General features: G+C 41.4%; 1 protein-coding gene across 1 annotated transcript in view; it reads right to left on the bottom strand.

Annotated features, from left to right (window-relative positions):
* The window catches only part of LOC127414760 (RIMS-binding protein 2-like), a 246,122-nt gene that overhangs the window by 29,338 nt on the left and 198,505 nt on the right, over positions 1–18,279 (bottom strand). Inside the window, exons 15-16 of the mRNA XM_051653018.1 lie at positions 10,464–10,615; positions 7,869–8,525 (exon numbers count right to left, since the gene is read on the bottom strand). Of these exons, the coding sequence (XP_051508978.1) occupies positions 7,869–8,525; positions 10,464–10,615 (809 nt within the window). The remainder of the gene's footprint in view (positions 1–7,868; positions 8,526–10,463; positions 10,616–18,279) is intronic.

Below are 18,279 nucleotides of genomic sequence, written 5' to 3'. Positions count from 1 at the left end.
CCCGAGGGGGGAGCCCAGCTGAGACTTCTGCGTCTGACTGGACGAACCCGCTCGCTGATGCTGCACTCGAGAGCTCATCAGCTTCGTGGGCTCCGAACAAGAGGTCGAACTCGCCGTGAGACGAGCCAGCGGACTCGTCCGGAAGCCCAATCGGGGCAGACGAGCGTGCTGGGGAATGGGAGGTCCGTGGGGAAATACCCAGCGGAGGTGGTCCCATTGGGGTCCCCAAATCACCCCCAGTGCTGGCCGCACTGTCCTCATACCTGTAGGTAGAAGGACCGAGGCGGGGAGCCACTGGGGTGGCTTGCTTTCTTATGAAAGCAAGCCGTGACCGCAACGCTGCCATGGTCATGTTCTCGCAGTGAGTACATGATCCATCCATGAATGCTGTCTCCGCATGGGTCGCGCCCAGACACGAAAGACAGCGATCGTGACCATCTGAAGTTGAGAGGTAACGACTGCAACCAGGAATAATGCACAAACGGAAAGGCATCTTTAAAAAGATGCGTCTTTAAAAAGATGTTCCGTGTGTGCCGCTCTTTTAGAGAAATATACTCTTTTAGAAAAATATACTCTCTTTGTTTCTGCCGAAGCGCCCAGGGGCGTTCTCTGCAGTGCACCAGTGCAGAGGAGTGAGAAGCCACTGAAATGCGCCGTCAGATCCAGCAGAGGTGAATGAACAGTCAGCTCCGTAAACATCAACTGTTCGGCTCCGAAGAGAAAATCTGAATGAGTGGTTGCACGCCAGCTCCTTTTATACCCGTATGTCCGGGGGAGTGGCATGTAAATACCATTCGCCAATTTTCATTGGCCTTTTATCAAGACCAGAGGTGTCTTGGGCTCCCAAGAGTGACCCCTAGTGTCACAACATCGACACAACGTCGAGTGAGTGACAGATAGGGAATGAGAATTAAACTATGAAATACATATTAAACTATGAAAATCCATTATAAAATACAAATATCACATGTTAAAAACCATGATAATCTAAACAAAGAGTTCAACATGAACCATTTCAAAATTTATTGTGTGAAAATGATCTATCGGTCAATTTTTCAATTGCACCTGTCCCACAGTTGTGGTGTCATTTCCACCACAGCAAATAATTTTGCCCCTAATAAAGCTTTTTTTCAAAAGTTAGAAGAATTAGACAAATGTTTCTAGATTAGTAATTAGAATTCAAGGTAAATATAACTTGTGAGCAGAATTTTTTTTAATGGGCATCATTTCCAATCAAGCTGTAATTTTGCCAAATTATGCAAAAAGTGTGAAAATATTATTTACTATACACCAAATTTTAGCTATGTAATTAGTCTTAGTAAGTCAAAGGGGTCGGCTATTTTATTTTAAAAATATTGTAACACTTTAGAAAAAGGTTCCATTTGTTAACATTTAACAACATTAGCTAACATAAACTATACTTTTACAGCATTTATTAATCTTAGTTAATGCATTTTTATTAACTAGCATTAAAGGGATAGTTCACCATTTCTTCAGAATTTTCTGACAGAGGGACAAGAGTGAGTCACTCGTATTATGAAACTCTTAATTAGAAGTGCAGCCAGCTTTCACAATGCCTCATTCCCTTCATCTCATGGAACCGAGGTTACATGTGTAACCATGTGTACCGTATTCCATTAGATTACTCAAGGTCAGTAACTTATTCTATATACTTTGGATTACTTCTTCAGCACTGGTAGATTTTTTCACTTGTTTTGACTATAAAAACTGCCAGTACAGTAAGACAAAATACACATGTTAAAAATACATTCTCTGAAAAACCAAAATATCTTATGCAGTGTTGTTTCTAAAACAAGATAAATCGAATTGATTTTGTTTGAAGGATTTTTAGATATTTTTACTGGAAAACAATCCAAAAATTATTATCAAGAATACGATTTTTACCCTATTATCAAAGAAAAAAGAAATTATGATCCAACGTGAATTTTCTTGATAAAAAATATGATCGTGCCTGGTAACGTGCATGTAAAATGGCTAGAAATAGCATTTTAGCTTAGCGTAAAGCTGACAATTTACACAAGGTTTATTTCTATTTCTTCTGCTCCAAACTTACTTCAAACTTACTTCTTTGTCTGCTTGTATGAATGAAACACATCATAAGAAAGTGTTTCACCGCTGTTCAAATGCACTTTGGATCGCATCATTTATATGTATAAATGTTTTCCATATGAAAGGACTAAATATTAAATGAAACAAATGACAATAAAATGCAAAGTAATCTCTATAGTAATCAAAATACATTTTGAATGTAACTGTATTCTAATAACAAATTATTTAAATTGTAACTGTAGTGGAATACAGTTACTTATATTTTGTATTTTAAATACGTAATCCTGTTACATGTACTCTGTAACTCCCCAACACTGCTTATAAGTCATATTAAAGTGTATATGAACAGTCCCACATGGCGGATGCCAAATGGAAATTAATGTAGTCTGGGATCTACAGTATATGAACCATATAGATATACAGTACACAGTATGGATTATTAACTCTCTCACAACAAGGTTGGGAAAGTAGGTTTTATTTCTTATGGGAGTACTTATGACTTGTAAAGAAGCAGTTCAACAGCATATAATTAAGTGGCTGTATGATTATAGTCGGTTGCCCACCCATAATAAGGGCTTGGCTCACCTTTAATGTCAGAAGCGCTCTATACAGAGAGGACTTGTGAGATGGACACCACATCCAGATTATAAAATCTCGCAAACGTGTTTTATGAGGACCGTCCTGCTGCCAAACATATGTCCTGTGAGGACACACCATTTGCACATGCCCATGAAGAGGCCGTGCCTCTAGTCGAATGCACTTTGACACCAATAGGGCAATTCGCACCCTGTGATTCGTAAGCAAGTGTGAGAGAGCCTTTGTTTGGAGACGGACATTCGTTTTGTGCATCCTCCATAACAAATAAAGTGCTGATCAGACAGCCTAAACTGATGGGTGCGCTCAACACATGTATGCAATGCCCTCAATGGGCATAACATATGCATAGATTGCTCTTCATCTGAATTAAATGGTGGGGGAAAGAAGGCTTGCAAATGAACCACCTATGCCCTCAAGGGCGTTGTTAAACCTTAGGCACGTAGCATTTTCTATGTTTAATGGTGGCTTTTGACAGATCTGTATCAAACACCAGGCATGAGCTGTCAGTCGACAGTGCCTGCATGTCACCCACCCATTTAAATGAGGCCAATAGGAGTGCGGTCTTTAAGGAAAGCACCCGCAGCTCAACAGATTCCAATGGCTTGAACGGGGAGTTTGTGAGTGCTTTCAGCACCAGATTTAAGTCCCAAGTTGGCACCATAGCAGGGCGAGGGGGGTTCAAATGCCTTGCTCCCCTAAGGAAATTTATGACTAGATTATGTTTGCCTATCGATGAGCCAGTCTCCAGGGCTAAAATAGTCACTACATTAACCTTGAGCATTGATGGGGTAAGACCAGCGTCCAGCCACTCTTGAAGAAATGTCAAAATCTCAGCTATAGGGCAATTCACCAGGTCTTTACCACGTGAAGAACACTAATTTGCAAACACGTGTCATTTAAGTGCATAGAGGCATCTCGTGGACAGTACTCCAGCCTGTAAAATGGTGTTAATCACCGACTGAGCCAATTCTGGCTCGTCCGATGTGCTCCGTTCGGAACCACACATGCAGGTTCCACAGCACTGGCTGGGGATGCCAAATCATGCCTTGCACTTGAGAGAGAAGGTCTCTCCTCAGCGGTATTTCCCGTTGTGTGCCGTTTGGTATTTCTATCATCTCCTCTCTGATTTTGCTGATGACAGAATGAAGGAGGCGCACCGGGGGAAACGCATACTTGCGTTTCACCGGCCATTTGTGAGCCAGCATGTCCATGCCCAGCAGGGCTTGGGACATGGAGTACAAAGGGGACAGTGGGTGCTCTTCGCTGAGGCGAATAGGTCGACTTCCGCTTTGCCGAATATTTCCCAAATCCTCATCACTGTCTGAGGATGAAGTCTCCATTCCCCTGGTAATGCTTCCTGGCGTGACAACATATCTGCTCCGAAATTCAGACGACCTGGGACATGTGTTGCTCGCAATGAGTGGAGATGACGCCCGCTCAACTGGAGGAGGCGTTGTGTCATACTCATTATTTGTGGTGATCAGAGTCCACCCTGGCGATTTATGTACACCACTACTGTTGTGTTGTCCGTACTAATCAGAATGTGGTGATTCACAATGTCAGAATGAAAATCTCTCAAAGACAGCCAGTAGTTCTATGCGGTTGATGTGCCACGCCCATTTCGCACCTGTCCAGGTGGCAAAAGTCGGGCGTCCATCGCACGCCGCACCCCACACTGTGTTGGATGCATCTGTGGTCACTTTTCTTCTGAAAATTTGACCCAGCATAACACCCTCTTGGTAGAAGGCCAGCACTATCCATGGTACTACAGCAGCCAGACAGCGGCGAGTCACCACGATGTGCCCAAGGTTCCAGGCGCGATGTGGAACATGTCGCTTGAGCCAGTTCTGGAGAGGTCTCATGTGTAACAGACCTAACGGTATGACGGCAGATGCTGCCACCATAAAACCCGGCATTCTCTGAAATGGCTTCAGTGGCAATGTTTTCCCCAGTTTGAACTGAGAAAGACACAGAAGAATGGTCTGTACATGTTCGTTCGTGAGGTGTGCGCACATGAGTCGAGACGCACTCCTAAAAAGGAGATTTGCTGGCTAGAGAAAAATTTGCTTTTCGCCCAGTTGACATTCACACCCAGATTTTTCAGATGGCAAAACAAGTCTCTGTGTTCACTCAGTAGTGCCTCTGATTGGACTAGTAATAACCAGTAGTCGAGGTAATTCAAAACATCAAACGCGAATCTCAAAAACCACCTGTGATGTGGTGCAATTGGTACATGAAAGTACGCGTCCTTCAGATCTATTGACACAAACCAATCATGAGGATGGATGTGCGATAAGAGCTGTTTCTGAGTTAACATTTTGAATGGGCGCTTCGCGAGTGTGCGATTCAAGCGTCTCAGATCTAGAATGGGCCGAAGCCTGCCGTCTTTCTTCGGAATGAGAAAATAACCTCTGTAAACCCCGCTGTGTGTGTCACAATCTGGGACAGTCTCTATCGTGTTTTTTTGCGAGAAGACTGTGAATCTCTGCGTGCAACACTGACACATCCTGTGGTCGGACCACAGATTGCAAAGCACCGGAGAAGCGAGGTGGCCGGCGTACAAACTGAATTGTATAACTGTGCTCGATTGTTTTTAACACCCAGTCTGACATGCCCATGAGGGCTCACCACGCATTTGCGCAGCGGGACAGCAGGCTTATTGATTCACATTTGCTATAAGAGATAGAGCGCCGCTCACCATAGGGAAGCGGTTGAGCATAATGTGTGGGGTGTATGATACGTGAAGAGGAAATTTTCATTTTTCTGAGACTGTGTGAGTGTCCCGTGTTTGTACAATGGGTGCTTTTTTCTCTTTTGTGAGAACAATATTTGTTTGAGTAATACACAGAGAAGCAACATTTTGAACAATGTCCCGTTCCCAATGAACAGTATTGGGGAAGAGGGGAGAAAACTGTGTGCCTCAAATCGAGCCTTCTTTGGCTCTGGGCCGCGAATAATGGTGAGCTCTGGGCTCCTCTTTTTGTTGGCGCGTTTTTTGCGCTGAGATGGCAGGTGCTTACGCTTGGGACATGGTTTGTGTGGCTTCACAGATGGCTCTTTCTGCTGCGCTGGGGCAGCGAGAGATGGATTCTTTGCCTGGAGGAATTAGATCGGGAGTGTGCCAGGAAAGGGGAAGTGCACTCGCTGGTGGAAGGGGCTGCAATATCCTCCATGGGCCACTCGCCTGAAGCTGCGAGTGACACAGCATCATCCCCATCGTCAGAGCCACCAAACATAATGAGACTGTGCTCATCACACGCATATTGCACAGGCGAGGATGTTAGATCGAAAGTTCGGGGGGCTTGCAGGGCTTGCATGATATCCTCTAATTCTTCCAGCTCAACCTCACTGCCCCGCCGTGCCTCCTCATGTGGTCCTTTGGGACTTAACACAGAAGAGGCAGGTGGGAGGGCACGAGAGACTAGAACAAGGTTGATCCTAGAGCGCAACGTCTGGAGATTCATGCCCTCGCAGTGAGGGCAGTCTGTCTCCATGAGAGCTGCTTGTGCATGGGCATGGCCCAGGCAATGAACACAGATCTTGTGCTCATAAGGCAGCAGGATGTGCCGTTCGCATAGGGAACACTTGCGGAACTACATCTTCAAAAAGACGCGTATCACGCGAGTGGCTCTTTAGATAATTCTGTATATATATATATATATACAGTATAAAGGATACAGTAACTCCAACAGGAGCGCTGTGGGAAGCAGGTAGGAGTTTCGTTGAAGTGCCGCATTGATCAACGACAAGCGTCTGAAGCAAGAACCCGTTCATCGAGAGCATCTTTGATGCCGATGTAGAGAACTCTTCACCGGAACACACAGGTGAGCGGAAAGCCTCTTGGTGCAGGCGCTGGGTACAGGCACTGGGTACAGGTGTCAAGTTGTTCTGTTTGTGTCTTGCTGAGAAGTTCCGTCCACTGTAAGTGTATATCGATGGTGAAGCAGAAAGGGTTCCAAGACGAAGACGAAGTTTGCAGTCTTGAAGAAAGAGAAAATTCTGAAGAAATGGTGACTGAGCGCCAGCTTATATAGGCCATCTGCACGCCTAAAGGGGTGGGGCTTAGACACCATTGCCAATCAGAAGGATTGGGGCGATTGTATAAGGGTTTCAACAAGGAAGTGTGAAGGACACTCCCCATAGTGCTTACAGCAATGTCAAGTGAACTGAATCGAAAGGGATCTTAAGATAAGAGTAAGGCGGAGTTGACCTCGTTGCTATGGATGACATCACGTTTTATTAGCGCACTCTTTTAAATTGCCCTCAGTGAATGGTAGACAGGAACTGCTATATACACACACATTAGACAGAGAGATAGATAGATAGATAGATGTAACGAACGAAGAGCAGAGGAATGGTTCAAAGGATTTATTAACAATAATAATGAGCAGTCACTGGGTTGAGGAATGTAGAAAATCCCAACACCTGCTGCAGCAGCAGGAAGCGATCTCCAATGGCGTGCGCATCGTAGTCGCGCGAGGGGAAATCTGTGAAGAGTGTGTTCGTAGGATGAGTGTGTGCATTGTGGAAGTCAGGAACAGATTAGTAGAATCCTCCGTTGAAGCTAGTGAGATGCAGAACAACGTCCAGCAGAGATGAGCGAACTTAACCCCAACACACGGGCAGAGACGAGGTATTCTTTGTGGAAGACCAGCTGACATGCAGCAATACTGGAAGGCAACCAGACACCTGACACGCGGGCAAGAAACAGATACACGAGACAGGACCAACTAGGCAGAGAGAGTGAGGTTAGTACTCAACATCAAACAACAATCTAGCAAAGATACTGAGAACACGACAGGCTTAAGAAGGGAGTGAATTAGAGGAGAACAGGTGTTGCTCGGCACGCTAATCAGTGGCATGATCAGCGTTCCCCCAGGAACAATCAATGTTCCCATGGAAAGTGGGAAAAAAGTAAATAAAAAAAGTGCTAAAAGTGCCCAAAGTTTAAGAAACACCCTACCCTACTAGGTATATCAGCATTTTATTGGCCAACCTGCTCTTTTGATGCTGGTACTGACCACTGAACAACCCATTTCAGTCAACCACTAGTAAAAACATGTTCAAAGCATGCACACCACTCTCCCTGACACACTGATGTCTTGATATATATTTTATCTTGCCATCTCAGCCCTCATTTCCTATGCCTTTGGGATTATTGCCCACTAGAGTCCACCTTGCTATATATTCACTGGACTCACCCTGTTGTTTGGGTAGTTCCTCTGCGCCGCCTGCCGGGCCATTGCACGAGCCACTGTGTTAGGAATGGGTGCTCCCTGAGGTTGAGGCAGGATCCTTTGAGGGGAGGGTGAGCGCCGGCCCTCTATGTGAGGGGGCTCCAGTGTGTGCCCCTGGTGTGTAGGGGGCGGTAGGGGTGATGGGGCACGGGGGTGTGGCTCCCAGGGTTGTGCCAGTCGCCTGCCCATCTCTGGCTCTTTGGCATGGGGGTCTCTGGCACTTGGTAGGAGTTTGGGTTTAGACATGGGGAACAGGGAGGGCGAGGGATGGATGTGCTGCTGTGGGTGGGGGTGAGAGGGTGGCGGATGAGGGTGAGGGTGAGGGTGGGGTGGCTGGGGTTGAACGTGTGGCTGTGGATGGGTTGGCGGGTAGGCTTGGGGGTAAGGGGGCGGATGCGTCTGAGAATGAGGCTGGGGGTGAGGTGGAGGGTGAGGCTGGAGATGAGGGTGTGGATGGGGGTGAGGCACCAGGTAGCTAAGAGGAATGGTGGCCACGGGAGAGTCCTGAGACTCTCCTTGTGCTGATATTGTCCTCACAACGACCTCTCGCGCTTCAAGACACTGGATACGGTTCAGTTCCACAGTAACAAAATCTGCAGTGGGGTACATGATCTCTGCTATCTGAAAACATAACAAACACCAGACACAAACATCATCACAAATGGCAAAACTTTACAATAAGGTTCCATTCTTTCTTCTGCTGAACACAAACAAAGATTTTTAGAAGAATCTTTGTAGGTCCATACAATGCACGTGAATGGAGAACAGCCCTTTGAAGATCCAAAAATCACATAAAAGGCAGCATAAAAGCATGTCTTCTGAAATTATGCAATCACTTTGGGTGAGAAACAGATCAACATTTAAGTCCTTTTTTTTTTTACTTGAAAAACATTGATCTGTTTCACACCTACACCTATCAAATCCCTTCTGCAGATATGGATTTAACCACTGGAGTCTTATGGATTATTTTTATGCTGGTTTTATGTGATTTTTGAAGCTTGAAAGGTATGGTCACCATTCACTTGCATTGCATTGAAATGCATGTTTTAATTCACTTAAATCTTCCTCTTCACCCATTCAAATCTGGCGTGCACAGGAGAATATAATTGTTTACATAAGTGCAGCTCAGTGAGTGCACCCAGCCCCATGAGGAGAAAAAGGCGGAGGAAAAGAAATCACGCATATTGGTTCTTCCGTCATCACAGCAAATTTGGATGTGAGAAAGTGAATGAGATTTGAGAAGAGGGCAGTCTTCCACGCCCCCCCTTACAATACCTCGGGGGCGTGCAGCCCACTTTGAGAACCACTGAGCTAATGCATTAGTTAACATGAACTGTGAACATAAATACTTGTACAGCATTTATTAATCTTTGTTAATGTTAGTTAATAAAAATACAATTGTTCTTTGTTAGTTCATGTAGTTCATGGTGCATTAACTAATGTTAACATATGCAACTTTTACAGTATTATCAGTATAAAAATTTTCAGAATGTCTTAGTATTTGATATGTTGCTCTTTTGCTTTAAAGACAACATGCACTGAAGCTGGCATGATCTCCACAAGATTGTGCAAATCCTGATGATTTATGTTATCCAGCATGATTTGAGAATGTTCCAAAGAGCATCTTGTTTACCTCACTGGAAGCAAAGAAAACCCGACCTTTTGTACAGAGTTAACACAGTCAATTTCACAAATTAGCTAATTTTGATTAGTGACCTAGAAATTGTGCAGAATCTTAAATACTTCTTATTCATTTTACTATATTTACATTTTTTAAATCTATATTTTTAAATCTTACAACTTTCTGTTTATTTCCAAGTTTAAATTAGATTTTTAAACCCCAGATTTTTAATGTGGACTTTTGAACCCCACTGTATGTGTGTTTCTAAAGGTACAACAATTTAAAAGAGGTGACGTACACATAGCACCAGCCACAAACAAGAAAAAGTCTTCAATTTTGTCTTACAATCGTTGGCTAATATCATCTTGTTTTTGTCAGAGCCTCCAAATGCCTTACATAAACCTCTGCATTATATAACACTGCACATTGGGACAACATTGGCCACCAATGACAATTGGTCACCAGATGGCACCCGTGAGCGGAATTAAAATCAGTATTTTGTCCTCTTTCCTACAGATTTCTAAAAAACCCTCAAGCCTCAGTACATAACTAGCACAACATGTTTAACCTCCATAACAGATCTTGGAACTGTCCTATGGCTCTATTTGCAGTGTTAATAATTTAAGGGATACTTTAGCCAAAATGTTTAATTATATCATCATTTACTCACCTTCATGTTGTTCCAAACCTGTATGACTTTCATGCTGCCATGGACCAGGAAAGGAGACGTTAGACAGAAAGAGCCTCAGTCACCATTCACTTTCTTTGTATGGAAAAAACAGATGCAATGAAAGTGAATTGTAAATGAGGCAGTAATTCTGTCTAAAAAGAAAGAAAGGCATACAGGTTTGGAACAACATGAGGGTGAGTAAATGATGAAAGAATTTTCATTATTGATGGATGTATGATGGATGTTCGATCCAACATAATCTCTTTACCTTTTGACCTTTAGTGCAGACTATGTAGCCTATAACGCTGGCTCCATTAGAAGTGCCAGTAGGAGTAAGGGGAGGGGGCTTCCATCGGATCTGCAGGACTCCAGGACTCTGGCCCAACTGAACTTGCACATCCTGAGGAGGTAAAGGAGGACCTGCAAAATACAAAGGATGCACATGAATTGACAGAATAAAGAAACAAGATTCGTAAATTCACTTGCTACATGGTATCATGATTCAAAGAAATCTGGGAACGCATTAAAGGGATAGTTCACCCAGTGGGCACATGTTTGATTGTAGTGCATTGCTGTCTTGTTTGTGGGTGGGTTGTGACAAGCAATTTGCTTAAAAAAAAACATGTGCATTGTTGTGTATAAATATATGATGCAATGTGTAAAGGGCATGTAAATGTGAATGTGGGCATTTTCGCGTGCACATTTTAACGCTGCAAGGGACGGCAGCTGGGCACAGATTATGACACTGTATGTTGTCATATGTTAGCACTGAGTTTATGTGGGCTGATTTGTCTTAATCATACTGAGTGTTACAGTATATGTGGCTGCCAGCATTGTACCTGCACCATCTTTGAAACTAAAACATGCAATGTACACTTCTCATTTCAGCTGTTTTACATAATATTGCTGGAGATAACAGAGAAAAGAAAGAGCTAGAGAGAGAGAGAGAGAGAGAGAGAGAAAAACAGCAATAAAAGCAGGAAATGGGGGTTTGTGATTTCAGAGAATTTAAAATTTTCCGACATATACAGTGCATCCGGAAAGTATTCACAGCGCTTCACTTTTTCCACATTTTGTTATGTTACAGCCTTATTCCAAAATGGATTAAATTCATTATTTTCCTCAAAATTCTACAAACAATACCCCATAATGACAACGTGAAAGAAGTTTGTTTGAAATCTTTGCAAATTTATCAAAAATAAAAAACGAAAAAAAATCACATGTACATAATGGTTGTTCTTCTAGAAGGTTCTCCTCTCTCCACAGAGAAACGCTGGAGCTCTGTCAGAGTGACCATTGGGTTCTTGGTCACCTCCCTGACTAAGGCCCTTCTCCCCCGATCGCTCAGTTTGGCCGGGCGGCCAGCTCTAGGAAGAGTCCTGGTGGTTCCAAACTTCTTCCATTTACGGATGATGGAGGCCACTGTGCTCATTGGGACCTTCAATGCTGCAGAAATGTTTCTGTACCCTTCCCCAGATCTGTGCCTTGATTCAATCCTGTCTCAGAGGTCTACAGACAATTACTTGGACTTCATGGCTTGGTTTGTGCTCTGACATGCACTGTTAACTGTGGGACCTTATATAGACAGGTGTGTGCCTTTCCAAATCATGTCCAATCAACTGAATTTAGCACAGGTGGACTCCAATCAAGTTGTAGAAACATCTCAAGGATGATCAGTGGAAACAGGATGCACCTGAGCTCAATTTTGAGTGTCATGGCAAAGGCTGTGAATACTTATGTACATGTGATTTATTTTTTTATTTTATTTTTTTTAAAATAAATTTGCAAAGATTTCAAACAAATTTCTTTCATGTTGTCATTATGGGGTATTGTTTGTAGAATTTTGAGGAAAATAATGAATTTAATCCATTTTGGAATAAGGCTGTAACATAACAAAATGTGGAAAAAGTGAAGCACTGTGAATAATTTCCGGATGCACTGTATGTTGCTTCCAGGTATGTTTTCTACCAGTTCCTACCAATCCAAGATGCTCTTTTTGATACAATGAAAGTGGATGGTGAGTTATATTGTCAAGCTCCAAAAAGGTAAAAAAAAAAAAAAAAAGCACATTTTAAGTCAGGGGTGAGTGGATAAGTTAAAGTTGATTTAGTGATGCATTGCATTTCTTTCTCCAATGATTCTGAATCAATTTTGAAAAATTCAGAATGAATTCTGAGTTCAGTTTAAACTGCTGCAGCACACTGGCGTGCACCAGAGGCAGAGTGAGATGGTAGAAACAAATACATACACTAAACTCGTGACCGAATGAAACTACGATCCCAAAATTCATTCACAAACCCACACACATAGCATGGGGATAGTTTAGTAGTTATAACCAGGGCTCGAGTTGAGGGGGGATGCGAGGGGATGCCATCCCCCTTGTTGCAAGAAATACCAAAAAACATTCCCCTTTTAAAACCTCCATCTCCCCATACCATCCCCTTTAGATTAATTGTATCATGTATTAGAACTAATCTTGCAAGTAAAATATAAAATCTTCTACATTTGATAAATAACAGACTTTAAATAAGGGCAATTAGCTAGTCAGAATTTTTTCTGTAGATTTTGCCAGATTTCTGTAGGTGAAATCTATGAAGGTAAAATAGTCCCTAAATGATTTGCATGTGCAGAGTAAGATTTGTAAAAGCGTAAATTAAGTTACAAGCGTGATAGAAAAATTTGCATGCACAGAGTAAGATTTGTGAAAGCATAAATCAAATTGCAAGCATAAAAATATATTGCATGCGCACAGAATGTTTTGTAAAGGTGTATATCAAGTGGCAAGCATAAGAAAGAAATATTAGCTATACTTTAATGCTTTGCATAAGTATAATTCATGTGTTGTGGATCTGTAATTTCGTATTAACACAAAATAAATTTAGTGTGTATTCTTCTGACTTCCTTTTTTTTGCGCTTACACTTTTGGCACTGTTTTTGCGCATAAACATGGCCAAAAACATTGCAAACCTGCAATCAGCTATATGCAAGCAAAGAAAGGATGTCATGAACAGCAAAACGGACTGTATTAATAGTTTAGTTTGATATTTAAGAGAGGAGAGATACCCAGAGGAACAAGGCTGAGCCATATGAAGAACAAGTGGTCTATCACGTTATTAAACCAATCAGGTCAGAGCAAACTGGTCAAGGAAAACCTCATTTGATTGGCTACTAGCATTAAAGTATTGCTAATATTTTTTTCTTATGCTTGGAACTTGATTTACACCTTTGCAAAACATTCTGTGCGCATGCAATTTATCTTTACGCTTGCGATTTGATTTACGCTTTCACAAATCGTACTCTATTCATGCAAATTTTTCTATCACGCTGTAACTTCATTTACGCTTATACAAATCTTACTCTGCGCATGCAAATCATTTAGCCACTATTTTACCTTCATAGAAATCCCCCAATTAGATCTTGACACTTGTAAAGTTTGGAAATATTCTGCCATGGTGACACTTTAGTCACACAATCTGGTAACCTTGAGTGCACAAGCTCTCTCTCCACTATGAAAAGATGCTGGTTTTCTGAAAACACTGCAAAACAGGTATGTTGGAGTTTAGCGATGGGTTGACTTGTCCTTCCTAGTGTTCACTAGTGTTCAAATTCCTGAAAAAAGAAATGTTGGCAAGACTAGTGCAGAAAAAAAGCATTGAAACAATTGTTCGAAAACATAAGTCATATTTAAAAAAGATTTTTTCCACCAAATCAAAGTCACTGGTGGTTGACCATAAAAACCATAAAACAGAGCGGACACCCTCAGACCCTCAAGACTGAGTGCAAAGTTTTAAAAAAGTTTTACAAATATGTATGACACCAAATGACACAAAGATTACATTTCTGAGAACATGAGAAATGTTTTAAACAACACTTTTAAAAAGATTTCTAATTTTAACACCTTCAACAACCTTGTCAATGACCCATAAGTATTAGACCCACCCCAAAAAAACACCATCACCCTTGATTTTTTTTTTTTACAAATCGATCAATGGTTATAACGTATGAACAAACAACATGACAGATGAGCTCACAACCGTTATTGCATTGATTTGCACAGGAAAAAAACAAACAAAAAAACAAAAAACCCAGCTGAAAATAATAATGTCCAGTTTGGGAGTGATGGGTGATTTTTTTATTAATTTATTTGTCTCATGCTTCCCAACGCCTTTCTCTCCTCTTGCACTCTCTCCATTTCATTGCCTGTTGGGTATCACAACTAACAACTCGGGTTTAAAACCCATTGTAGCATTTGCAATGGGGTTGTGCAATCTGAGACTTCTAGTCGAAGAGTAAACAGATGGGACAGCACATATGAGATGCTTGATACATTTCTGAAGCAACAACCCCGCTATTTAAACCGCTTCACTATCACCGGTGCTGGTGAGGAGAGGAGAAGCTGACATCCACACTCATCCTGGACCAGCAACTTCTAGTTGTGGTTATAAAACAAAATGAATAGACTTGGCATAGATTAATTTTAATTAAAGGTATATTCCAGGTTCAATAAAAGTTAAGCTCAATGGACAACATTTGTGGTATAATATTGATAACCACAAAAATGTATTTTGACCTGCCCCTCCATTTCTTTAAAAAAAGCACAAATCTGGGTTACAGTGAGACACTTACAATGGAAGTGAATGGGACCAATCTGTAAACGTTTAAATACTCACTGTTTCAAAACTATAATTACAAGACATAAACAATATGCATTTTAACATGATTTTAATGTGATAAAAATCGGTAAAAAGTCAACTTAAAAAAAAAAAAAAAAATGGAGGACAAGATGCATTGTGATGCAACGAGAATCGTTTTGTATTCTAATTGTTACCCTTTGAATTGTAATCTAATCGAATCCTGAGAACATTCACACCTCTACTTTAAATACCATACATATAGTCCATATGTCTAGTGGACTACATTTCTATGCAAGTTTTCTGAAGCAATACAACAGCTTTGTGTGAGGAACAGACACAAATTAAGTTACTGTATGTCTTAAGAAGACTTGGAATAAAGTGTCTGAGTATGGACTATATTCATTGTGGTTTAATGTTGTTTTGCAGCAGAAATCACCATTCACTTACACTGTAGGGAAAATGCAGTTTGGACATTCTGCAAAATATCTCTTTTTGTGTTTCACATAAAAATGAAAGTTATACGGGTTTGAAACGACACGAGGGTAAGTAAATGCTGACAAAATGTTTATTTTTTTTGGGAGAACTAACCCTTAAAATAATTGAGAAAAATGATGCGCAACTGCACAATAATAATGTATCAAAATGTGTGTTTGTTCTTAATAAGAAATTAGCTAACAAGTAATAGAAAGACATTAGCATTTAAACAGCATTACAGCAGCATTTCTATGTGTTTGAGAGGTTTTGACATCACAGTTTTTACCCTTTAAGATCCTAAAACACGAAATAATTAAGATACATAAACTGTATATATATATATATGGTGTCAGAGAGCAGGAAGTCCTATCACAGGGTTGATCCTTCTCTGTGATGGATCTCACTAATCCACACTGATCACTTCTCCAGCCAACACATGACAGATCATCGGAGGGAACATTTAATCAATGCCCACCCCTACCAGAACCAAGCCCACAGAGTGCTGCTTGGCTCAGATGAGCACTGAGAACAGACAGAGACCTCAGGAGCATGTGGAAAGAGAGTGGAGCTAAAAGTGGATCATGTAATTTGTGAAGTTGATCAAGAGGAAGTGGATCAATGCTCTGTAATTGAAAACAGCTCAAAGGCTGTCTTTATCTGATCAGGCCTTCATTTGAGACCACCGCTGTATGGCTAAACGCCTGCAGCTTGGCATCATGTAACAAAAGCCCAGCTGTTAGTCCGCATGGAAGCCCACAGATGGGTTTACGTTGTTAACTGGACCATACTGTATGTGCTCTATACGCCTGCACGTACGCAGTATGGTCCAGTTAACAACGTAAACCAATCTGTGGGCATATGGGCTTCCTTGCGGACTTACAGCTGTTAGTCTGCAGGGAAGCCCACAGTTGGGTTTACGTTGTTAACTGGACCATACTGTACGTGCTCTATACATATTGCACAGTGTGTAGGAAGGGAACACAATGTACACTATACTAGACTGAGGGTTAATTTATCTCGCAAAGTCTTGATGTCCTGTGGTATGCACACCACTGTGGTGGAAATTCAATAAACGGCGAGCAGGACCGTTCCATCACGAGTGACCTTCCCTTAATTAATGTTCTATATCAATTAAGAGTATCAGTTAAATATTACAACTGAGATTTGTTTCTCATGAGGAGTCTAATGATCATTGGCTCTGCTGAGGGCCACAGCACTGCAGGGGCCCGCATTAATGCTGACGGCGTTTCATTTCCTCCCTGGACAATTCCTGCTCAAGATCAGAGGGAAGAAAGAGCTGGCACTTACGTTATGAAACCATCCCATTACTAAAGAGGCTTTACTGACTAGTTGACTTGTTTACTGTTTAGTAAACTGTGACTGCCAAATATATTTGGAATTATGCAAAAGTGGACGTAAAGTGAAGCTTGAGCACTTTGTATCCAGAAAGCATGTTTTAAAGGTTTCATTGCCATACTCTTGTTTCATAATATATTTATCTTCCCTGAGGTCCACTGATAATGTTAGTAAAGGTTTTTTATTATTTTTTTATTTATTTTTTTACACCAAAACAGTCATTATTTAGTAATATATGATCATTTTCCACCCTGTCTCTGGCCCTCTGTCTGAAACACTCTGTTTTGGCCTGAGTGCCTCCTTTAAACTTCAGTGTAAAACAGCCACTGTTCTTATTGGCTAACATCGTGCAGCCACTCGAAAAGTGACATAGTTGAAACTCAATCGGAAGAGAATTAACAAGCTCCTCAACATTCTAAAACTTACTTTCAGGGTTTACACATAACTCACATCCAACACATTGCATCCAAATATATTATACTGTTCACTCAAGCACAGCAGCACTATAAACTATCAAACAGTCATGACATTTTAAATATTCATGAATGAAACTGTTTTATTATGGTTTTGCGATCGGGTCCAATTGTGTTTTTAACTGCTCAATGTTCAATAACAGTTCCTTTGCAAAGCTTGAATCATATTATGACTGGTTCACAAGCAATGAACACTGATATGAGGCGAGAAAAAAATGCACATTCATAGCTTAAAGGACGGTGAAACAAGACATGCACACATACTGTATCATCCTGCACTGAGGCGCACATCACTAGAACATGTTTTCATACACCAACAATTAAAAATAGCGCAGACGGGCACAAGAACACATTTGTGCTCAAAACAGCAAGAGGCAGCAGCTGAATGAAACAGAATGGCTTCTCCTTTTCAGAGTTGTAACTTGACACTCCATCTTTTAAAAGCGGCGCCAGATACATGACAATGGTCACAGACGTCTGTCTAGTGCATGTTTATATTCAAACATAATTCAAAATAGTCCAGATGGGTCCCCTATGGTGTTCAGGAATAGTTCGGCCAAACTAGGCCTGTCTGTCCTGCTCTCTCTCTGTTTCCGAACTGAGCGCCAGTGGGCGGGGCTAGGGGTGCAATGACTTAAAGTAGATGTTGATGTTGTTGCGTTTTTGCAGCTTGGTTTCAATGAATGCTTTTACTGCATTGGGGATTAAGTTTTGAGTTATGAAATTTACAGTATGTTTTTATAGTAGAATGACCTCTTATATATCAAAATATCAAGGAAAATTTGATTCCTCATTACATGACCCCTTTATGTGAACCAAGATGTTGTTGCAGACATCTGAGATGGTCTGAGTTAATTTAGGCCACAACAAACTAATATGTTTTCAGTTTTCCGTTGTTATCAGAACATCATAGTTTTTTTTTCCCCGTCTGAAAACATATTATTGTGCATGTGGCCTAGTATTTACATACAGTACAAGCCAAATTACTTTCAAACCGTCCTGAAACTAATCTAATCCCCAAACTAATCGCCCAAAGGCTGACAGCAACAACAAGCGAGTGAGACATATTTTTGCGCCATTTATGACAATGCAAGATGCATCTGGTAATTGAGATATCTCATACACAACATCAGTGCAGTGTTGGACT

The sequence above is a fragment of the Myxocyprinus asiaticus genome, chromosome 24 (assembly GCF_019703515.2).
Source record: "Myxocyprinus asiaticus isolate MX2 ecotype Aquarium Trade chromosome 24, UBuf_Myxa_2, whole genome shotgun sequence".
Taxonomy (NCBI): Eukaryota; Metazoa; Chordata; class Actinopteri; order Cypriniformes; family Catostomidae; genus Myxocyprinus; species Myxocyprinus asiaticus.
Note: the sequence above shows the minus strand (reverse complement) of the source record. Positions and strands in the feature narration are given on the sequence as shown.